This window comes from Miscanthus floridulus, chromosome 10, assembly GCF_019320115.1.
Source record: "Miscanthus floridulus cultivar M001 chromosome 10, ASM1932011v1, whole genome shotgun sequence".
In the NCBI taxonomy this organism is placed as follows: domain Eukaryota; kingdom Viridiplantae; phylum Streptophyta; class Magnoliopsida; order Poales; family Poaceae; genus Miscanthus; species Miscanthus floridulus.
The window spans coordinates 29418958-29443662 of record NC_089589.1 but is presented as its reverse complement, the minus strand read 5'-3'; the positions used below and the strand labels follow the sequence as shown (position 1 = coordinate 29443662).

At 42.7% G+C, this 24705-nt stretch overlaps 2 protein-coding genes across 2 annotated transcripts; one reads left to right on the top strand and one right to left on the bottom strand.

Moving 5' to 3' along the window:
• The first annotated feature begins 1686 nt into the window (after positions 1-1686).
• Positions 1687-2449, top strand: LOC136489923 (dirigent protein 22-like). The gene has a single exon (XM_066486436.1). The coding sequence runs from the start codon at positions 1738-1740 to the stop codon at positions 2263-2265; it is 528 nt and encodes a 175-aa protein (XP_066342533.1). The 5' UTR covers positions 1687-1737; the 3' UTR covers positions 2266-2449.
• A 20776-nt stretch (positions 2450-23225) lies between these two features.
• LOC136488317 (uncharacterized) lies at positions 23226-23750 on the bottom strand. Its single transcript, XM_066485295.1, has one exon. It carries the CDS (start codon positions 23748-23750, stop codon positions 23226-23228), a length of 525 nt encoding a protein of 174 aa, XP_066341392.1.
• Between the last annotated feature and the right edge of the window lie 955 nt (positions 23751-24705).

Sequence of the window (24705 nt, the reverse complement as noted above, 5' to 3'; positions counted from 1 at the left end):
TCACGGGGCGTTCGGCAACGCGAACGCGGTTCAAAACGTTGGTTGTGGGACGTTCGGCAAAGCGATTTTGAATTGAAAAAATAATTTTTTGGCGGGAAAACGTACTATAGGGGCGGTTCTAGATTGAACCGCCCCTACAAATACCCGTTGGTAGGGGCGGCTGGTACTACAGCCGCCCCTACAAATCGATTTGTAGGGGCGGCTGGTGTTTCCAGCCGCCCCTACAAATCGATTTTTAGGGGCGGCTGGTAATAAGAGCCGCCCCTACAAATAGATTTGTAGGGGCTGCTGGAAACACCAGCCGCCCCTACAAATCGATTTGTAGGGACGGCCTGGGAACCGCCCCTACAAATGCATGATTTGTAGAGACCCTTGCGTAGGGGCGGCTGGGTAAACCGCCCCTACAAATGGTCTACAACCGCCTCTACAAATGCTTTTTGACGTAGTGACGGTCACCGTCATGGGACCAGCAAACTACGCATGCAGATGCGGCCCCACGCTCCTCCCATGAAATCTATGTAGGGATGTAAACGGATCGGATACGGACGGATATCATCGATATTACATTTGTTTTCATATTTCTGTCCGGATTCGGATTCGAATACGGATAGTGTCAACTATGTCGGATAGGATACGATTGGATATCGACATCATAAATATGCGATTTGAGTATTCGGATACAGATACGGTATCGGATGTTGGATATCCGAACTCGGATACGAATAGATCTTAACCCCTCTAAACGAATTCGGTTTCGAATATGGTCGAAAAATACCCGTACCATTTTCATCCCTAAATCCAAGCATTGATCCTTCTCTGGTCATAACTCACAGCGCATGCACAACCCCACACGCCGCATGCAACCCCAGCCGAACGAGTGGCCCCACGCGCTCTGATGCACTGACCCGCGCAAAAAAAAAACCCGCTTGACTGCAGCTGTACGCCCTGTTTTTTTTCTTGCTCATCGCGCGCTGCTGTCGGGACGGACGAATGCATGCAACGAAGCATTACTGAAAAAAGTTCCAACAAAAATATGAATGATAGACATTGAGAAGTTCTATGTTCATGTAAAATTTGAGATGCAATAAAAATCTACGCAAGGAGATAAAAAAGTGAAATCAGCACTTAAATAGTTACGGGTTTTGAACAACGTGAAAACAAAAACAAGTTAGTCTATGTCTCCAAAAAACAACAACTTAGTCTTCCTTCCGACCATTTTGATAGTTTTATTTTATTTTTGAAATTTATTTATTTATCCCTAACCTCACGTCAACGTGACCACATCCATGATTGTGCTGCGGGTACATGGAAATTATATATATATATACTCGCTTTAATTATCTAAAATAAGTCGTTTTGAGGTTGTCTTAAGTCAAATATTTTAAATTTTGACTACAAATAACTTCTTTTAAGTTGAGTATGAAAATATAAAAGTGATGTAAGCAGATTCATCTCGAAATGTAGTTTTATAAAAGTATATATTAACTATATTTTATAGCAAAAAGTTACAGTCAAAGTCGTTTCTTAAAGACCGTGTTATACCAAAATGACTTGTTTAAGAGAACGGAAGGGGTATATATATATATATATATACACACACACCTCACCTACCGGCCCCGCTGCTCTTTACCAACTACTCCAACGGTCCCACCACCCACCCACCGCTGTCCGTTACATATCCAGTGGACACCCCATCTCGCCCGCCCGCCTCCACCTCCACCACCACCATCCATCGCCATGGCCGCCGCCACCACCACCACGCTCCTCCTCCTCCTTCTCTGCGCCGCCGCCACCCACGCCACGGCGGCCGACGACACCGGCTTCACGACCTTCAAGCTATACTTCCACGACATCGTAGCCGGTACATCCCCAACAGCCGTCCGCATCGCGCAGGCGTCCTCCTCCAGCACCTCGTCCACCTCCTTCGGCGCCATGGTGGCCATCGACGACCCGCTCACCACGGGCCCGACGCGCGCGTCCGGCACCGAGATCGGCCGCGCCCAGGGCACCTACACGTTCGCGGACCAGAAGACGTTCGGCCTCCTCATGGTGATGAACTTCGTGTTCACGGGCGGGGAGCACAACGGGAGCACGCTCTCCATCGTGGGGCGGAACGAGGTTCTCAGCGACGTCCGCGAGATGAGCATCGTCGGCGGCAGCGGCAAGTTCCGCATGGCGCGAGGGTACGTGCAGGCGCACACCATCGACTCTGGCGCCACCTCCGGGGAGACCGTCGTCCAGTACACCGTCAACGTCAAGGCTTAGGTACCTAGCTGCTCGATCTACCTCTTGCTTGCGACTCCGGCCATGGCTTCTTGTATGTACGTCGATCTACGGCTGCTTTGTATGCACACCTTGTCGTTCTTCGGTGTTACATGACATGTAGTAGATTGAGATTTCAGATCGACTCGATCTTCATTAGTATTCAGCGGGATTTGGATTTGCAGAACTGATTTACTAGTACGCTTAAAGAATCTACAGAGACGGATCGAAATGTGCGAAGAACACATCAGATCAGAGCTCAATTTTGCGACTATTAGTTGATAAAAGAAGAATCAAGTAGGAGTACTAGATTATTCGTTTCCTCTCGAACAAACCAATTGACAAAGGTCACTAGAGCAAGCATGTGGGCTGTTGATGATTGCCTCGACTCGTCCAACCAGCAGGAAACACGTGTCGCGAGGGACTGGAAAGCGTAGGTAGCACGCCGATCGAGTACATGGATAGTAGGTGGGCAACGACGGCTCGACTCCGTCCAAGCGGTGGTCGTGGTCGTGCATGCTGCTGCTGGTGGAGCTGTCGGCGCGTCACTCGCTTTCCAGATCCCATCCAACGCATTTCTCAGAAAAAAGCTGCCGAGCACGTTCGTCCGTCGATTCTATCTCTGGACAAAGCGTGCAGCCGGGGGTCCTAGATCGAATTTGCAATAACAACTTCCTCCAGCGAAGATTAGTCGGCCATCCGGCGTCGTTCTCGCCTACAGGGGTGTAAACGTAGAGCAGGGAAAAAGAATCCAAATTATCAATCTGTATGTCAAAAGGTATATCCTTATTATACTGCAAGGCAATCCATAGCTGGATGACTACACAACAACCAAGTGTTTGACATCTCTATATACTAATCCTGCTTCCAAAAGCGGGCTAACCATCGTGCCACATCGCCCGTTAAGCCATAAGCCGTTCGATCTGGTGAATTTGTGATGGTGGCCGTTCGATTGCGGATCGGTTTGGTCTCTACCCGTTTCGTTGTAGACCTGAAACCTCGGGAGCCATCATGGGCTCATACGTCGAGCGGTGGCACGGGCGCCTGCAACCAGCGAGACATCCCGGCGCAGGCGCGGAGGCCCCGGACGCTTCGGTCCCGGCCATCCCGGCGCGGGCGGGGGCCCCAGCTGCCCGGAGTGGCGGCTCCGGCCACCCCGGAGCAGGCGGCGGGCGCAGGCACGGCGGCTGTGGCCACCCCGGCTCGTCCACCGGCTCCGACTCCCTTCCCATTGCCGCGGCCGCAGCCTCATCCCTCACCTCCCCGCGGTGTCCAAAATGTCGGGTGCTACCGCCAGGGCGTCGAGCCCAGACCGTCCCGATCCTCTCCTTGAGCCCACAGTCGTACGCCTCCACCTGAAGCCGCCAGCGACAACTACGACCGGCGTTGGGGCCTCGAAAGCTCCACCTCTTGTCGACGCCATCGCACCCGAGCCCCTTGCAGTCGGCGACGAGCTCAATCCGCCTCATACTGTCGAGATGGAGGAAGCCCTGCCCTCCGGTATGGACTGCTTGGCTCCGCTTCTCGACGGCATCGCGACGGAACACCTGTCTTTGGACCTTCCCTCTGCAACTTCTCTTCCCGTATGCGCTGTTTCTGCTCAATACGTTCACTCCTAAATTTGCTTATCTGATCTGTTTGCATTCTAAAACATGAAGCTGGAGTACTATTTGTGCGATGAGAATCTTCCTACAGACGAGTTCCTGTTCAAGTATGTGAAGAACAACAAGAGCTTTGGTAATTAGTGTTTCCTTAGGTAATAAAATTTGGCATAAACACTGATAATGCAATGCCGAGTTGCTAACTACTTTAGATATCTTGGTCCCTCCTGTTCAAAACATTCTATTCTTGATGTTACCTACAATCAGCCAAATAGACATCTTCCAATAACTGAACTGATTTTGTCTTACTTATCAAGTATGAGGTCAAACTTGGTACACCATCGCCAGCGAGAGCAAACAGCTTAGGTTAGACAGGCATGTATCAAAAATCTCTTCTCGAGATTGATCTATGCGACAGTGCTTAAATTAATGTGTAAATGCATCATTCATGGAAGCATCAGGTTTCATGCTCTGCCAAGTGAAAACAACAAAAGGAAATAAGATAATCTATGGTATTATTCTTCAGAGTTAAGGATAGACTCATCATCTTAATTGTAGGCTCATCTGCCTTGCCTATGTGTTGTGCTCATCTGCATTGATATGGCATTCAGGCCCTTCTGGTGTGGCGACACTGGGTAGCAACCATTTACTAATTTACAGTAATCTTGTAGATTTTACAGAACATTAAAAGCAACATTACAGCCATATTATTTCCAAGCATAGATCATCACATAGGCAGAACACATAATATGGGCTCTTGGCACAAAAAAACAAGGTCTCTCTCTCCCTTTTTGAGACTATCTTTTATTATGATATATGATCTCATCATACAGTACTTACAAACTAAGTATTCATTCATTTTAATAATGCCTAAGGATGGTACGTATGCTATTTTATTCAAACTAAAAAATGATTACAGTAAAAAAAACAGTGAGCAGTGAACAAAGATTAAAATCTAGTCTCACATTGCAGAGGCGAATATTGAGGTAACAAAAACAGTGTTACTATCTTTACTTACAAAGTCTAACTAAATTCTTAATAGAGTTAGTAAATACTTATCCTAATTTTTCTCTGTTTCAGGAACATGAGTCTGATGTTGACGGCAAAAGCACACAGATGTAATGATCACAATTCTTCTAAGAACTCACATATTCTTTCATAGGAGGTGGGACACCTTAGCAAACCTAATCTTGTGGAATAGAACTCATCTTTGTATAGCGCCGCACCTTCATCCAAATCCACTCAAGAGGAAATCAGGGGGTGGTGATGCAAATACTTCTAATGGTGCAACCTCCAAAAAGATAAAGATAGAACCTGTATGCAGTTTCTTCATTCTCCACACTACACACGTGAAATTTGAGTTGCAGTCATATAATCATAAGTTACACCAGGTTCTTTGCTTTAAAATTGCCCTATTTCTTGGTATATAGGAAACTAGAACATTGGTTGTCAACGATGAAAAGCTGTCTTCTTTGGAACCAATATCAAAATCATCTCTTTTAGAAGAAGATAATCCTCACCCATTACAGAGGAGGAAGCCAGGGCAGTACTTCGTGCCATTGAACCCACCACATGCCAAGATCTGGTGTTGAGGTTCAAGGCGCGTCTAATAACTCAAGAGGTAGTGTTACAATATAAATAAATATAATTTTGGCAGAACTTGTTAGCACCAAATATGATCAAACTTCACTGGTAGTGTTACAATTTTGATCATAAGTAAATAATAAACCAAAATACATATTTTGATGTATAAACTCAGTATAGATTAATCAGAATATAAATGTAAACCTCGTATAATCTATAGGTAAATTTAGTGCCAACTATAAGCTTAATTATGATAGACAAAGCAAGAGCTCAAAAAATGGCTTTCATTATGCAAAAGTTAGAGCAACTCCAACAGAGTTGGTAAAAATAAATGGTTAAACTCATGATTTAACCAACCTCTAAAATAGAAACCCGAGCAAAAAAATAGAAAACTCCAACAACCTTTCCAATAAGGTGAGGAGAATGGTTAGTGGCACATGCAAGCTATATCTAGCATTCGAGAACTCTTGGATACATGACTTGCTATTTTAGAAAGCCAGATACAATAGCTGTTGGAATCTCTCATTTTTCCCAAAATAGTCAAATATAGATTATACAACATGGATAGCTCTTCTGTTGAAGTTGCTCTTGTTCGGCTGAACTAACTAACAGCTTCAACAAAGTACCATCGATGTTTCATGTCACTGCAAAGCAAAATAAAAAAAAACAACAACTAGCAAAACAAAGTAGTACAAGGCCCTGGTACAATAATGCTCCGGTTTGCTTATTATCTCCCCTTGATATCATGCACAGGCCATGTATGTTGTATGGTCGCTATAGCAGTCCCAGTAACTATAAATCCAGCAACGCATCAAAGAGATGAACTGGCCAATCTTTAAAGTGGGCGTGGCAAAGCCGCGCCGGTCTTTCTAGTACATTCTATAGAGTTTTCAAAAATGACAAACAAACTAGTAGTCTGCATGAATTACATTTTCTAAACTACCAGTGATATCTATAATGTGAATTATTTGCGCTCATACTTACATCACATATAATTTTGTGTTTATATCTTTATGTTAGTAATATCCAACATGAAAAATTCTGACTCTGCCACTGATTCATGCATATATATAGTTCTAACTTTATAGAACCGTTTCTTTGTTGAAACACCAAGTTATATATAGAATCCCTACCATCTTGTAAATTGTAAATTTTTTATTATAGACCGCGGAATGCATGGTAGCGAGTAGCGAACCTAAATCCCTATGACCCACACCGCCTTTTTTTTAACTCTTCTTACAAAAAAATATTCACATTTATACCAGTGGGTGCCTTTTTCCTGTATTTGGACGTAGGGTCGGCGCTGTGACCTTTGGCGTCGAGGTTACACAGCTCGGTGCCGCATGCTATGGCGCTGACCTTGGAGATCTTGGCTGCATGGAGGTTCGACGTGGCGTCTTTGCATCAAGGAATGTAAATTTTAAGCTAATTTAATATATATAATTATTTTGTATGAAAATTACTTTTATAAAAATATGAACTATAGTAAATATTTTATAGGGCAATTATTTCCTACTCCTAGGGAGTAACTACTCCCATGTTTATATCTTTAGATTTAGGATATATATGGCTCGATAAAGTACATATAGACAGAGTATACGATCTTACTAGACCATCTATGGTAGTATGTACATCAAGTATGCAAGTATACATAGAATGGTTATACTTATTTTATATACTACTATAATGGTATTATAATAATATATTAAAAAATATAGGCTATTTTAAAAAAAATCGCATAGTAAGATTTGGAGTATCTTAAAATGAGTATATAAACATGAGATCTTTTACAATGGTTGGGAAAGTACCTTGGTACTTGCAGGTACTTTTATTTTTTTTTTTATTTTTTTAACTAACTAATTGAGAAACATTATTTATTAAATATAATTTGTAATATTGAGGGTATTTTCATAACTGAGGTTATGCCCTTCGCATAACCCTCTATCTGGCCCCTCTGGGACATCGTTCAGCTCCGACAGGGCCGACAGGGCGCTGCTCCGCCACGAGGTCCTCATCCCCAACCACGCCATCCGCCGCGTCATCCAGGACTAGTGCGTCGCCAACCACTCTCGCGACGTCGAGCGGATCCCCACGCCCAAGATCCTTGTCACGCCCGTCCAGGCCTCCAGGCTCCTCTTCGAGTCGCTCGCTGCTGCTACTGACGCCGCACCTGCGGGGCGCGTCCATGAGGCATTCCTGGCGGCATTGGTCTGCATTGCTGAGAACGACAGCTTGGCTGGAAGGCTGAACATCGTGCTGGCGATCAAGGAGGTCTCTCATGCGACAGGGCGGTCACTGATCTGAGCTTAACGGTCGACGAGGTCATAGACGCGCTGGCAAAGATCATCAAGTCTCCATTCTGCCCACAGGCAACCATGGCCGGCATGGTCGCCACCTACCACCTGGTGCTATACAATGAGCGCATCGCGGCACGCCTTGCCACCGCGGGGCTCGTCCCCGTGCTTGTAGAGGCTCTTGTAGACGCCGACAAGAGCATGTCCGGGAAGGCACTCGCTGTGCTCGACACGGTGCTAGCCTCGGAGGAAGGCCGCGGGTGCACACGCTCGCCGTGCCCATGGTCTGTCAAGAAGATGACTGATTTACCCTTAATCCAAAATAAAATATATAATCACTACTACAGAAATTAACTATAGTGGCGGCTCTAGAACCTCTGTAGGGGCGGCTGCGCCAGCCGCTCCTCCCAAGGTGTTCCTACAGAGGGTACCTCTGTAGGGGCGGTTTTCTGACCGCCCCTACAGTGCCCTCTGTAGGGGCGGCTGGTGTTTTCAGCCGCCCCTACAGTGCCCTCTGTAGGGGCGGCTGGTAATATCAGCTGCCCCTGTAGTGGACTTCTGTAAGGGCGGCTGTATCACCAGCCGCCCCTGCTGTGTGTATTTGTAAGGACGGTTCAATCAAGAACCGCCCCTACAGTGGATTTTTCAGCAAAAAAAATAATTCAAATTCAAATCTGACCACATATATATAATTCAAATTTGAATCTGACCGCCACAAATATACATATATACATCCACAAACACAAGACCATGTTGAAAACTTTAGAAGGCGCAAGTATTAGCTTCCATGTTGAAAAACATGACAAGAGTAAATAATTTATCAAAAACTACTGTGACAGTTCTATCATTCTCTCAGAAATATAGAATTTTATCTCAGATTTTCTACAATCTTTCAGGAGGCTGTTGATATCAGTGCAACCACAAACTTCAATCTTAACTCATGCTAATTTAGTGCAAAACGAGAAATGACAGATGAAGCACACTGGAGCTATCACTAGACCAAGATACTCACAGGAGTGAAGAACTTGGATGCACTTAGAGGTATACAGCCAGGTAGTCCAAAAATGAAAGAATCAGCTGATGCACTTAGATGACACTACCATAAGTTACATGTGCTATAAAATCAATTTTCTCAGGAATCAGGTGTAAAGCTTCCATGTTGCACAAACCCTGAACCCAACAAAAACAGTACCACACCACATATATAGAAGCTGGAAATATCCCAAGTTTTATTTTTAGTTCCCAGACTTTGTGTATAGAGCATAGAACATATATTGAAACCAATTACTAAAAGAAATTCAAGTTTGGATGTTGCAAGTTGTGACAAAGTGGTACAGATACATGTGGAGATAGCATATCGAACAAAATGTCTGCATAGATAATTAGATATCAATTTCCAAGGTAAAGCTTGGTACAAGTACATTTAAGTTAGAATCTTACATTATACAAGTCAATTACCAGTTCATCAGGGTTTGGCGAAAATGCATTGTTGATATAGACAAATTGTTGGCAACACAGACCACAACTCAGTAAAATTCCAGTGTCATAGATAAAATTCTCATAGAACTGACAATTATATTCCTACCAGTGTATCTTGATGAAGTTGTCGGCGAAGAAACTCTATGACCTTCAAAAACTTATCTCGTCCTGAAATCTGGTACGAGATACACAAATAACAACTTAATCAGGTTCAAGGTATGAAAACAAAGGAGAACGTCACTTAAGCCAATTTCAGGGATAGACTGCAGTAACAAGCTGATGATGACAGGATTCAACAAAATCAACCACTTGAACTAAATCCTTGTGCCAAGGTTTACTTAGTGACATACTGACATGAGGCAAAGATCATGTCTAAAGGACTAACCAGAGAAAGATTACAGCGACTTTTTCACAAAAGAGAAATAAACACTACCAATAAGAAGCATTTAAGCAACTACATGGAACTCACTCTCTCTTAGTACTACACGACACAACATATATGGATCTAGCTGCGAGGGACAGTGCCATGGACGACACCCACCATATGCTCGATCAAATGACTACAAGGTTTAGCTCTCTTTAGCGGACAGTTATACTTTGCATATGAAGGGCTTCTTTAACTGATAGAAAACTTTGGTCTTTGATTCATTAGAATCTACTAAACCATACCAAAGTTTCAGTCCATTTCTACGTTGAAACACCTCTCATGCTTAACTTGTAAGTTTATCTGGCATCACTGAGATCTTTCTCTGGGACATGTCTTTTTCTTGACTAAAAAACTTTGGTGGTTGAATTTTGCAGAATGAAAAAAAAAATCACTGAAGATGTGCCTGGGCAGCACCATGTGAACTAGGAGGTACATATACTGTGTGCCGCACTTCTAAAATCATTTGTGTTGATCACTTGAGATTGTATTTAATGGCATACTTTTGAATAGTGATGACCTGTGTCCCCCGTGTGCTTTCAAACTCTTGCAGAGCTTCAACATCTGAGGAACTGCTTGCCTGATCAAGTTGTGGTTCAGTGTATTGATGAGAGGTTATCTGCCCTTGTAAATTGCATACAGCAGCAACAATTTAGGACTGAGGTAAAAACAGCTTAGTGTTGAAAAATAGCATAGCTTTTAGTTAAGTCGGGGGTACTATTATATTTTGATGCTAGGTAGTTATATATTATAGGATTACTGGATTAGGACTAGCTTTGTATGGGCAACCTCAGAAGATTCTTCATCTCCCTTTACTTGCAATCACCATCTTACAAGTTTGGCCTTATAGTACACTGCTTCCACTGGTGAAGATAACTAGAAGACGAGGATGTCTGAAACCAAGAATTACATAGCATATCTGATGTGTTTCTGACTAGTGGAAGGCGCGCGCCCTTGCGCGCGTTGGTAGACACAGGTAAGTTCACATTCGAAAATATATATTGAATCTTTCAATGCAGAAACCGAGTTAGCAGTAAAATAGATAGGTAAGTAGTTGGTAACATTACACAACCATAGTAGATTAAGCATAGTTGAAGTAGCGACATAATGAGTACATACGGAGTGACCCCAAAATCGCCTCTAAAATCAGAAAAGGATGTGATTTTGCGGTCATAATTTGACCGCTAACCAGAAATCTAGAATTTGAATGGCACTTAAGCTAACATGGACTAAATTTCACAAAATTAGAACTGCATAGAACCACGGCAGAATTACCTCTGGGAACTGCATTTTAATATTTTATCATATTCTTTAGAGGTAATAATGCAGGATCTTAACTATTGTATGCAATTTCCAAGCAGGTTGTAGCTAAGAATCCCTCTCTGCACCTACCATGGGTTCTTACAAATTCCTTTACATGTTGGAAATCACCAACATATAAGAAAAAAAGAGCACTGCAGGGGATTTTATCATATTGCTATTAAACTTACGTAGTCATAACCAGCATAACTACCAAGAAATGAAAGCAGCATTAGTTGACAGACAAATAATTTTGCAGACAACCAAAGCAGCATTAGTATGCACCAAAAAAAAATTAACAGCCATGTAACAAAGGTTCTGAACATGCTGAATCGTATCTCAGAAGGATGCATGAATACACGCACCTCTTGTCGACCGGCCATGCTTGACAAAGTGTACCAAATCAGGAACCTGCAACAAACAAATCGAGGTACATCTAAAAAAATATAGAGGCATAAAATCAAACTACAGCCATAGGAGGACCTTAGCTAGGTGCACATGCCACAGGGAGCGAAAGGAGCCGGGGGCGGGTTCGGTGTGGCAGAGAGAGAGAGAGAGAGGAGTCGGGGGCGGGGTTCGGCGCTAGGAGCTCCCGACCTAGGGTTTCCTGTAGCATATGAACGCCCACGGGCTAGAGGAGGATGCGGCGCCGGGGGGCAGGCATGCTGGCGGGCAGCCACCGGCAGGGCCTGGTCACGCTGCGCCGTGGCCGGGGACAGCCACCGCCGGCGGCCACGCGCGGTGTCGCGGCAGAGGCCGGGGAGCGCGGTGAGCCGACGGCACTTGCCCGGCCGGCACGCCGTGGGGAGGCGGAGGACGAGGACGAGGGCGACCACAGCCGCGCCGCGCTGCTGGCGCCGGTGGCCGCCCTGGCCGCGCGTCGGGAGAGATCGGGAGAGGGAGGGAGCGGACGAGAGAGAGCGAGGAAGGGGAAGGAGAAGCAGAGGTTTGGGGAAGGGAAATCAGAAGCTGGATATTATGTTCGTTTCGCTGGATTCTGAGAAGAAGCCGTAGAAGGTAAATAAGAGCGCGAAGAAATCGAAGAAGCTGGAGAGGACGACGGGAAGCTGCTCCGGACGAGAATCAGATTCAAGAGATCTGGGCCATCGATTCGAAAATCCGACGGAGGAAAAAATTTCTGCCGACGTGGACAGGGCTCCTGTCGGAGGAGCATGTCCGGCTTGTCTAGGTAAATTATACTGTGATACAACTGAGATAGCAGCCTTAGTTCGACACAAATTTACTTTCGTTGTGGCCGGTGGAAAAAATATATCTAGATTTGAGAGAGAAGAAATGAGAGGGGGGGGGTGGAGCCAGACCAAGAGAGGAGAGGCCGGTGGCCGCACCGACGGAGGAGAGGCCGGTGGCCATGGCGACGAGGAACCCTAATCCCACGGATGACAGAGAGTGAGGAAGACAGAGAGCGAGAGGAGGCTTGGAGCAGACACGAGGAGGGGGTGGACGTGAAGTGCAGACGTGAGGGGGTGGAAATTTGATAAACAATACAGTAAATTGCAAAATAATACAGTACAAAATTTTATAATTATTTTTTTATAGATATATTTACATATACAATAACTAAAACAACTACAACAGTTTAAAATTGCAAAATTGAACCTTTAAAAATGGGAAAACAATTAAAATCAAAACTACTAAAATAATTTTGAGACACCAAATGATCTCAAATGAAAATTTGATAAACACCAAAGTTGTAGAGGTCATGAAGATCTACAACTTTTATTTTGGTCATCTTATCATTTGACAAAATTTGAACTTTTCAAATTTAAAATTTTAAAAAATGACAAGTTCGAACCAAAATTTGAGACCCAAATTGATTTCAACATAAAAAGTGATGAATACCAAAGTTGTTCAACTCATTAATATCTACAACTTTTATTTAGTCATCTTGTCATTTGACAAAATTTGAACATTTCAATTTTGAAATTTTGAAAAACGACAAGTTCGAACCAAAATTTGAGACCCAAATTGATTTCAACATAAAAAGTGATGAATACCAAAGTTGTTCAACTCATTAATATCTACAACTTTATTTTAGTCATCTTATCATTTGACAAAATTTGAACCTTCCAAATTTGAATTTTTGAAAAACGACAAGTTCGAACCAAAATTTGAGACCCAAATTGATTTCAACATAAAAAGTGATGAATATCAAAGTTGTTCAACTCATGAAGATCTACAACTTTTATTTTGGTCATTTCTTCATTTGACAAATTTTTAGCATACATTGTTAACTAATCTTACACATGTCTCATATAGTTTATAAAACCATATGAGAGATGTGTCACATTTGTGAACAACTAGTGTGGTGGCGCGCGCATTCGCGCGCCCGTGTGATCTACCGGTATTTGTTTTGGGCACCCGTGACACATCTCTCATACCGGTATTTCCAGTACTGACAAGGAGCACATACGATTGATGACGCACTGTTTATATACTGGTAGACTTGCAAGTTCAGTAGGTGCTAAAACACTGTGATAGGAAGCATTAAGATAGGATATATTACAAGGACAGCAGGTGCTAAATTTATCCGTTTCATGGCATAGCGATAAGGAGCACATATTATACAATATAGGGTGTCGACGAACTAAAAAAGTTCGGCCTACTGAGAAAGATCACATACTATACATAGGTGTATGTTTCATGGCATAGCGATAAGGAGCACATATTATACAATATAGGGTGTCGACGAACTTAAAAAGTTCGGCCTATCGAGAAAGATCACATACTATACATAGGTGTATAGGCAGGTCCTGGTGGTGTTGATGATGGAGATGGATCAGTTAGCATCTGTGTTGTCGTTGGAAGTGTCGAGCGTAGAACTGTTGTGTACACTTGGAAATTTGAACGCGCTGAGGCTGAAGTGGAGGAAAGTTTGCTTGGTTGCAGGACCAATGTTTGTTGCCTTTGTTGGAAATGATCCTTCATTTAGAGGCTGAGTCTGAGGTGCTGTTAAGTGTACCTGATGCAAAGAAGAGTATAATCTGTTGGTTTGTCTGGTCTAGGCGCAAACAGAATTGTATATTTCTGATCTAATAGTAAAAGTCTAGTGTGGTTCATGGTATTGAGTTAGTACTGGAAAAAATATTACTGAGGGGAGTCTTTGGTTATACCTCGTAGGCGAGATGTTGCATCGTCGTTATCCGAAGAACAGAACAGGCGCTCGCGGTCTGATGTGTTGAGTGCCGAATATCCTGTGAAATAGGAGAAAAGGTGTGTGAGTTTACAGTTTAGTACTGGTTCTGTACAAATGCATCATGGTATTAGTGTGGTACGTATAATTACCTCGAAGTTCGGAGACGCGGTCCTCAGGTGGCGTGTCTCTACCTCACATTTGGTTGGTCAAAGTTTCATATGTTAGTGGCCAAATGTGTACAATTTCATTTAGTCCGTTTAGTCCTCTAAGACCTATGTGCGCTGTGTTAGGAATTGCAGAGAGCTGGCCATGGGCAGTAATGTGGAAACTAAGGTCTGCTGGTATGAAGTGTGTTTTGTTGATGGTACATAGGTTGTCAAAGAGTTTGTAAACTGTTGATGCACAGTACAGTTGTGGTGGTGTCCCAGAAACCTGGATGCTGAGTCTTTCATAAGGATCTGATAGGCGTTTGTCTCTAGCTAGGTGTAGGTTGAATGGAACAGAGGTAAGGATGTCTCGAAGCGGTACTATAGTTGATCCATAGTCTGGTTTCCATGGCAGAAAAGTAACTATGAAATTGTGCACATACACAAAGCCATGTCGGAGCAGATGAGCCGTTGCTGCTGATGTAGGTAGGCGAATAAAGTAGCCTAGTCCATAGTATGACACATGGTGGACCTGAAGTGGGATTTGATGCTGGTTCTGGATTGCTTCGACCAGGTCGTAAGCATTGATTGAGGTTTGGATTTGTTTTGGAACACTTGCAAGGACTGTGTTGCTTAACACAGTGCTGTTCAAATCTTTCAACTCGTTGATGTCGATAATCTTCAGGTTGGTGAATCGACAAGGTGCCATGTACATAAAGCTGAATGTTTTAATCAGTACGTATAATAGTATGAGTGTCAAAGAGAGTCCTGTGTCTACAGTCTTGGTACATAGAAGCAGTTCAATTTTAGATTTATTTGCATGTGTAGGGTTACGGAGCAGCCAAAGGCTTGGTAAGTTTTTGTTAGGTTTGCATCTATGGAAATCCGAAATGAATCTAGGGAAGGGCGGTGGAGGGGGGAGTCAATGGTGAGCACCGTTCCTCAGCACTTCCCACACGGTTAAACTTGGGCCAGAAAACTGCACTAAACTACGACGACAGGAACAGCGAAGCGCTCGGATCTGTCAACCAATCGATGATTGGAGCAAGGCATCATTTAGATCTAAAAGGAGGTAACTAAGGAGCAGCGAGGACCAATCGGACGGAAAAGAGAAATGTGAGGCATAACCTGAGAGTTCTTGGAACTGGCGGCGAGGTACGATGCAACGTTGGCGGCGGCGGCGACGATGCTGCTAGGGTTAGCCTTCAAGCTGTTGTAGGTATCAGCTGATGCACCACCACTCCATCAATGGCCGTAGGTAAAATTGCAACATAGTAGCTCCGGTGGACAACGGAAACAGAGGGGGTGATAGAGCGGTGGCACAATTCGGGGGAACGGCGATGAAAGACGCGGCCGGATAGGAGGTGTGCAAAACAGAGCTGAGGACGGAGGGGATGAGAAGAGTGTGGAAGGGACTGGAGCGGACCGGGAGGATTCTACTAAGTTTGGGTGTCTATATTGGTTGGCTGGCCGATTTGGATGGGAAGCGGTGTGGACGTCACGGGGAGGGAATCACTTAGGTGGGCTGACGAAGAAGAGGGCTGAGGATGGCCCGTTCCTCTTTTTTTATATTGGATGAGGTGGTGTGGAGCAAACGGAAGGGATCAGACGTTTTTGGAAGCTTCACGTGTGGACAATCTAGTTCATGTGCGGCATATCCATCTTCTCTGTGTGTTTTCTCTTCTTTCCTATAAAAGAATTGGATTAGGCGAGCTGTTTAGATCATTTACAAACTAAGAATCGGATCAGGCAAGCTTTGTATCTCGTTTACGAATCACAACGAGCATGAACGTATATAATGTAACTTAAGTGCTGAGATCGGTGGGGTTTGTTTTTTGCTGTGAGTGGAACATTTCTGTATAGCACACCGGAAGAGATCAACAACACGATAAACAGGTGGTTTCATACACATACGATAGAATCTATAAACATTGGCTGATCTAGTAGGCAGGATGATATGTCTGATGGTAAATAGTAGACAAGAAGTAAGGTGTTTTGAAGCTACCTAGGGAATAGGTATGCATTGAAGTTCTATGTACAAACAAAGTGGTTGAACGCAGTGCACCACTGTACACATGAACAGGTTAGAAGCTATGCATTTGTTGTTCATCCTACATTTCTTTCGGTAGCAAAAGATTGCTGTGTTTCAGTGACATGGCCGTACCGTCCATCTGGAAAAAACAAAGAGAACTAACTTAGTGTAAACTAATTTTGTAAGGAATATCTGGTTGTCATATGATTCTTAAGTGTTAGGTGTGGTTTTGTGTGTCTGTATTTTTTTTTGACAGCAACAACCGTACCTCAGTTCTTTGATGCATTATCTCCATCATTGCTGTTCGCACTATTTTTCTGCTTGCATAAATTTGACTCATTATGAGATAGAGCATATATGTTTAAAACATCTGAGTGCAGATTGTGTCGATGCGTAAAATGATTATGAGGTCATGTCTAGAATCATACCTCTTTGATTTTGGCTGGGACGATTGCGCGCTCAGGTCGTCATTATGTGCTTCTTCTTCGCTGTCTCCACCAGCTGCTGAATCAATATGTCCAAATAGGTTTTTGTGAGCACTGGCTGCTTTTGTTGGTGATCTTACAGGAATTCGAATGTGGATTAGATATATACTGTGTGTGATGAATAATAGGTCGAATATGATTAATAGCTACTTGGTTATGGGTTGCATAGTAACTAAACATAGAATTATATGTGGTTGTGTACCTGTCTGTATTATCTTTGGAGATGTCGTGGTCTGCTGCAATGGCAGGTGGTGGAGTCTATAATGTTGAGATCATAGTGAGCAGAGTTTATGGTCAAATATGTATACCTCAAGAGATGTAGAAGTTGCTTACAGATTGTGTTGCCGCTTCAATCAAAATGAGTTTGCTTGAGCGATGTGGGCTTTCAATGACTGGAGCTGAACTCGTGCCTTGTGTTGGATCATAGTGAGACGTGGAAATTGCCTTTGTGGAACTGTGCTTTGCTGGTGTTTCTAAAACTGCTTTTACCTGGTACTGCCTCTTTTTAACACTCTTACACGATTCATTAGTAAGATCAACCGATAAGATAAATTTCTTGTTGAGTATGTTCTGTAGTGCCTGAGGTAATGCATCCTTTGCATACAAGGGGTTGATCAGCGCCTGACAATCTTTTTGAATCATTTTGGTTGCTTCGTCGTCAAACGCAAAGAAACGTGCTTCATCTGTGGAATCCTCAGCCGTAAATGATAGTAAGTACCTGCTCATGTTATACAGAGGTGAAGTTTTTTTTGCTGGAAATAGCACATTCATGTTTGCATTTGAAAGAGAGGTATCGTGAATATTAGGTACCTAGGAACTGTGTTTGTGCCATCGCATTTTGGGCATCTGTAACTGCCATCTAGCTGTTGGCCTGCCTTTTTTTGCATGGTTTGCAGGCCATGTACCACCAGCTAGAAGTATTTATGATTGACAGGATTGTTACTGTAACTTTGTATGGCCCTGTGTTCTGTAATACAATAGAGAGTTAGGAGAATATTATAGTATTTCTATAGATGTTTTGGTACGTCACTGGTAAATAAGGTAAATAGTATAGTATAGTATGAGACATAGAATCAAACATGAAACTACATGGTGGTGAAGAGGGAAGGCATAGAAATGTAAATATGCACCTCATCATCAAAGGGATCGACATTGTTGAGCTCCGCTATAGTTTTCTCTAACAGCTGGACATCTTTAATCACAGTTGGGGCTGTTTCCTCCTCTTGTGCAGGCTGCTCAATATAAACTGGAGTATTCTTGAACCTAGTGATACAATTGATGGTATGATTAGAGCTGAAACATGGGAAGCACGTATGATTTTTGTTGGTATAGATTCGTACCTAGAGTGAAAACCACGGGCCTCTGGAATGCTGGGGTTAAAGTAGTAAGTGCAAGCTGAGGTTCCAGTCAAGCATGTTTTGTCTGCAGTTCGAACATTTAATCGCATTTGATGAGAAACACTGATAGATATATTCAGTAATGTTCGGTGTAATTTTAGAAAAGGTAGTACCATTATTTTTGAAATCCTCTCGTGCACTGCAACTGACGATGAGGCAAACGATGAGATTACCAGCTGTGGCATCGTACACATTGTCAATATTGAAACTTGTGGCCTGATCACCCCATAGAGTAATTTTCATAACATTTTCTCTGCATGAAAATAAGATGTAAGCAACATGAGGTAGCTATTACTTTATAAATCATGATTCTTATCTCGTATACAAACCCAAGATCTTTGATGTAGATTTCCCTGAGTGTTTTTGCCTTCTCTGTGTTTTTTGGAACAAACGTGTGAGCTGCTACGTACTTGATGAGATATCCCAGAACATCTTACAAGGCAACAATTCAAATATTCTAAGTATTAGGACCTTGGCATTATAGAATACACAGGAAAAGCTATGCAAGAACAGTTCAATGAAAGAATAGTTTACCTATCAAATTGTACACAACTCGTGCTGGTTTGATAGCTCGTAACGGAGTGATTCTGTAAATGTATTCTGGAATTGAGTGCGGGGGATTTCGTACAAGCTCAACTGATGTGTAGTCGGTGACATCTATCATGAGGTTCTTATCAACTGGTCTGTAGCTCTTTTTCGCATTGCTAACTACAAATTTTCTGACAACACTAACTTTGCCGATATCGAAAAGATGGCCCTTCTCTTTAATCAGGTCATCTGAGATTTCAGCATATATAGCACTTCCCTATTGGTACAAGCATGAACTGAATTAGATCATGTTTCAGATGGTGATATAGGTGTATTTTTGCACTGCACATAGAAGCATCATGAATAGTGTATTGAAAAAAACCGAGTTAATACCTTTGCATCTGCTAGAACCATGCCGATGTAGAGAGGCGGACCCTGACCATTGTTTTCATAGTGGATCCATTTTCTAATGACCCGAGCAACAACGCCATGCGAGTGGCGGCCTTTCTGTAGATTATTAAGAAAACTTGGTTCCTGCATGGTGCACCTGTCATACATGTAGCAACAATTTAGTTCTATATATGTATGTATATATGGTACTGTAAAGGCTTCATCGCAATTACAGAAACCAAAAAATCTAAAAGCTGTGCAGGCGATGTTGCAAATGTAAATTAGAAAAGGTATCCATTTCATTCATTGGGTAATAACAAAAGGCTATATTACACTGCTGAACAATTTGATGGATACTATCTACATCTGCTGTACACGGGAAACTTTGCTTAAAATAGAGCACATACAGCTGGGCCTATGTACTGTACATAGGTGTCTATACTACCTCAGAAGATTACTCTGTTCGTATATGCAACTGCGATACAAGATATTAGCAGCAGCAAAGGTGCCTTCATTATCAATATATAGGTACGATGAACGATCTGCATGAACACTATTTACAGGAACAGGATACACTAAGTTGCTAAGATAGATGCTGCAGAACTTCTCTGTAAACAACGTTTCTTGTCTCATTAGTAGGCATGGCCTCGTCATCTTCTATGTAGATTTTGAGTCCTTGTTTTGTTGTTACCCTTGAAACCGCAACGTATAACTGACCATGTGTGAAAACTGGTTTTTTTAGATAGATGCCGACGGTAGACAACGTTTGACCTTGACTTTTATTGATTGTCATGGCATAGCAAACTTTTACAGGATACTGACGTCGTTGCAGCACAAATGGATATTTGTTACTTTTCAGAGATAGAGTAATGCGTGGTATGGCAAATGTTTGATTTTTATGACGTCCATTCATAATCATAGCTTCAATTGTCCATTCTCTAACTGACGTAACAATCAATCTTGTACCATTGCAGAGACCCGTCTTTTGATTCAAGTTGCACAGCAGCATTACAGGAACTCCTTTTGTGAGTACAATTCTATGCTGTGGGAAATTATTACCACTAATTGAGTTAAGGAACTCAATAGGATATAGGAGATCATATGCCTCATGCTGCGCAGTTGATTTGGCGATACTATCCGAACTTAGATATTCCTTCTCTGTGCCAGGAACCAAAGGAATCATGTACTCATTGACCATGTCTGTAACTTCATTTGTTGGAGCTAGTATAGCTCTCTGCGAAAGATACGCAGGGTCTTTGTATCTACTTTCAAAGTTAGGATACACTGACTGTACAATAGCTGCAAGTCTATCACCATCAGCAGGTAACAGTAATCCGTGTGGTACTGTGATCCAGCTTGGTTCATCTTCACCGTCCTTTGCGACAGATAGTATTTCCCCTCACCAATATCTAATATCCATTTACTAAATGTAGCAACCTCTTGTTGTTGGTATGGATCATCCACTGAACATATCAACCGCATATTCTGTTTTAAGCCTAGTATCTCTACATGAACCCAGAGCCAAGATGTGATTACGGTCGCGCTGATAACATCTTGTTTGGTTCCGCCTTCGACCATAGGCAAGATTTGTCTGAGGTCTCCTCCTAAGACAACAACTTTGCCACCAAACGCAATGTGTGCAGCTTGAGGATTTTTTACTTTTTCTATGTCGCGGAATGTATGGTCCAAGGCTTCAAAACATTTTTTGTTAGCCATAAGTGCCTCATCCCAAATAACTAAACTTGTTAGTTCAATGAGTTCAGAAAGCATGGTGCCTCTGCTAACATCACAGATCATATCGTCCTCTACCTCACAAGGTATTTTGAATCTTGAATGAGCTATATGACCTCCTGGTAAAAGCAAGGCTGCTACTCTCGATGATGCCACAGCCAAAACAATTTTGTTGTGTGCTCTAAGATAACCAACTATTCGATTCCATAAATATGTTTTACCAGTTCCTCCATACCCTGATACAAAAAAGAAACCAGGTTGGTTCTGCTGCACTCTACTAACAATTGTATGAAAAGCATTTGTTTGATCTTCATTGAGAGAGGCAGTTGGATTGTTCATGTCAATCAATGGATCGATTGGATATGATAGCTCTTCTTCAATGAGACGATTGTGTAGAATAGGATATTCAGCATGTGTCTTAGGAGGTAGGTTGAAATCAGTGATGTTTCTACCACTCTGTGAGAAAAGAGCACAAAGTTCTTCTAGCAAGTAGTCTCTGAGTCTTGAATTAGGCAACACATGGTTAGGATCACTGATCATATCTCTATACTGATAGATGATATCATCAGCTAGATGATGCCATACATTTTCAAAGAAGGTATTTTCGTCACTCACTTCGCAGAACAGTAACATGGTGACAAATAAGCTTCGTAGCTGTGGTGAAGTGGCCCAAGCTGCTGCTTCATCAAAAGCACTATACCATTCTTGATCATCATCAAGGAGTCCGCGGGATCTGCATGCTTCTTTGAATGTACAGTGGTATGTGCCATTATGGAATCTGAGGCGTTCATAACTTGTTGGCCCTTTAACTGTGAGCAGCAGCACCCGAAGGTAGTACCGTTCTCCAGCTGATGGATGTACATAGTGAAGACGGCCTATCTTACCATGCTGCTGCTTTCGTTTTGTCTAGTTTCGATCTCTTTGATCCCATATCCATTTGGAGGGGAACTCTGGATAGGTTAATGTCCTAGCTTCAGGGAATATTTCATTGCATACAAACCACTGAGTCAGCATTGTTCTCCTCAAAAAATCTACTGACACTAACCTGTCCATTTTGGCTCGGGCACTAAAAGTTATGAAGTTTTCATTGGGAAGATGTATGACCATTCTTTCTACTGCTGGATAATGCCTATGAATATCATACCCAAACATTCTCCAACACGCATCTTGCTCACAAATATATCAACAATCAAGATATTCTTTTACCTCATTTATAGTCTGCGTTCCATCATCACATGGTGCCTGCTGACCTCTCTGGACCCTTTGTAGATAAGCCTTACTACAATCTGCTCCTTTGGTCACATATTTGAAGAGATACTTGATAAAGGTTGTTTTATTGCACCACTCAACATTTATGTGTGCCTGATATTTTTTTAATAGAAGCGTGCTATATGGTACGACCCATCTGTTATCCAATTAAAGATCACTCTTGCATACAAAGAGGCTATTTTGAGTCCTTTTATACACAACAAAGCCACCAGAGGTAACTATAGTCTCTGGCTGATATGGTTTGGGAAAATGTTTTGAGCACTTATTGTTTTTCATGCATGGACACCTAGGATTATTTTTACCGCAAGGTCCATGTATCATATGTTCTGCAACCAAGGCATAACCTAACGGATCTTGTTTTGGATTAGGGATCTCTGCAGATACATATGCGTCTATCATTGTGGGAGTCAGATCAGATGTATCTTTGGAAGTCCAAAGAATTATATGCGCATGTGGAAGGCCACGTTTCTGAAACTCGACGGTATGAAGCGCTGCAGTTAAATAGAAGGATCTTAGTATGTCAATGAGGACGTACACACACAAACATAGGTCGGAAGGTTTATACTGATGAAACGAAGGTTCTAATACCTGCACTGCAAGGGCCAAAGGGTGTCCCACATTTAAGGTCATGCAGAAGCTCTTCTAATTTCATGTTGAATACTCTGACAACAAGATCGTTTCGGTGGCATGTCTTTTGACTAGGTTCAAAGATAGCCTCGCTGATCTCTAACCACTTAGGATTACATGTAAATGTGATGAAGAAGTCAGGAGGTCCATATTCTCGGCTGATGGCTATACCATCATGATAGTTATGTATCATGTAACGCCTACCACCAGTATATGACGCCGGTAGCACAGTCATTTTCCCAACCTCACTACCTTCCTCTGATCCTCTGCCTATTGCGTCGCAAATTCCTTGGATACTCTCCATTCTGATATCAGCCTGGTGATCTACTATGTACTGGAGTCTATTTTCATCAACACAAGCACGCGCATCAACCTTGGCTTGAGTTGATAAGGCTCCGTAGCATAGATAAGGATTGGGTTCATTCTTTCTATAGTGAAACATGTAGCAATAATAATCCTGCATTGTTACTTTGACATGAGCATTCTGTGATGACTGAGTAGGTCCAGTATATAACACACCAGTCTACCAACCACGTTCCGCATATGGGAATAGTAAAGGATATTGGAGCGCCATGAAAGCGGGGTGCAAAGCAGAGATTTGATGGAGGTCTCCTGTTTGTTTCTGGACAATAATGTCTCGCTGAAATGCGTCAAGACTGAAATCACCAACTACAAGCATTGCTAATTGGTCAGTGGTTGGTAAACTATATTGGGGTGGATCTCCATCTTTTGGGCCAACAATGCGGATAACAAAATCTTCAGCATCATCATCTGCCAATCTATATCTAGCCATTCTGAATTGCTGCGCAAATGAGTTATGAGCATCAAGCATGGTAGCCAAGTACTGCACAATTGTAGGATCCAAATCTAATTCTCTTCTGTCCTCATGATCTAACAAAGCAATTCTGTTTTCAACTTCGCTGGATGTATCATATACATATAGCTGAATAAACTTTGGAGACTGACCATCTAGAGGCAGCATAGCACCAATGCGGTGATGGATTTGTCCAGAAATTTTGAAAACTAGTGGACCCCTGCCATCGTTCATGGTTCGATCTATGTTGGCTCCCATAGAGGTGAATGCAAAAAGGCAATTGTATCGCCTTATGTTTTTCATAAACTTATTAGAAACAGGTCCTCCATCAAATGCTGCTAAAGATGCCAAGGGTTCAGGTCTAGGACGAAAAGGCGGAATAACAACTCTGCCTCCTTTACAACATTTGTTGTAGATAATAGATCTAGAGGCGGTTCGGGATTCTCGGCCAATCTTCTCAGCATGCCAGAAAATGGCATGATAGTTGCAGCATTCCTGGTTTGGTCCTCCATAGTAGGATCTACCAGGATATGACACTGTAGGTTGTTGATGGAAGAGATAGGTAAATATTGATAATGTAGGAATAGTTGATTGAGGCTGAAAACAGCGTTGAAGGTAACGAGGACATAAGGAGATAGGACTGTGACCTTTGAGAGCCTCTATGAACTCTTCATCAAATTGTCCGCACTGTAGGTTGGAACTGTGCAGGGTAGCAGCACCTGTATAGGAGACGTAGGTCTGAAACACGGTGGCATCTAAAGCACACAGGTATTATGAAGACCGTAACAATACCTCCCCACACACGACGATGCTGGTTTAGGAGCTTTCTTCTTCTTTGTCTAGAGGTTGTTGGATCATGGCTTGGTATACAAGAAGAGGAATTATTGGCTGATTCAAGAACAGCATAGGTAAGAAGCAGATCAATATAAGAGTATCCCTAAATGTATTAGCCTATAGGCAGGAGGATACATACGTCCTCTTGCTCAGCGGCGGCTCGATGTGCCTGCAGCGGAGGCATCTATATGCAGTGAAGCATCCGGTGACAAATATAGGCATACATTGTTAGATATAATAAAACAATATAACAACCAGGCCTTTGGATACACCTCTAGACACTGGTCAGCTAAGAATGCGAATGACATAAAAAGCAGTGTACATACACGAAAGCGGAGCAGGCATTTGAACTTGT

What these genes read in the sequence shown, in the direction of transcription:
- LOC136489923 (XM_066486436.1), top strand. Translation starts at nt 1,738, where the DNA reads ATGGCCGCCGCCACCACCACCACGCTCCTCCTCCTCCTTCTCTGCGCC.
- LOC136488317 (XM_066485295.1), bottom strand. Translation starts at nt 23,750, where the DNA reads ATGAACGATGGCAGGGGTCCACTAGTTTTCAAAATTTCTGGACAAATC.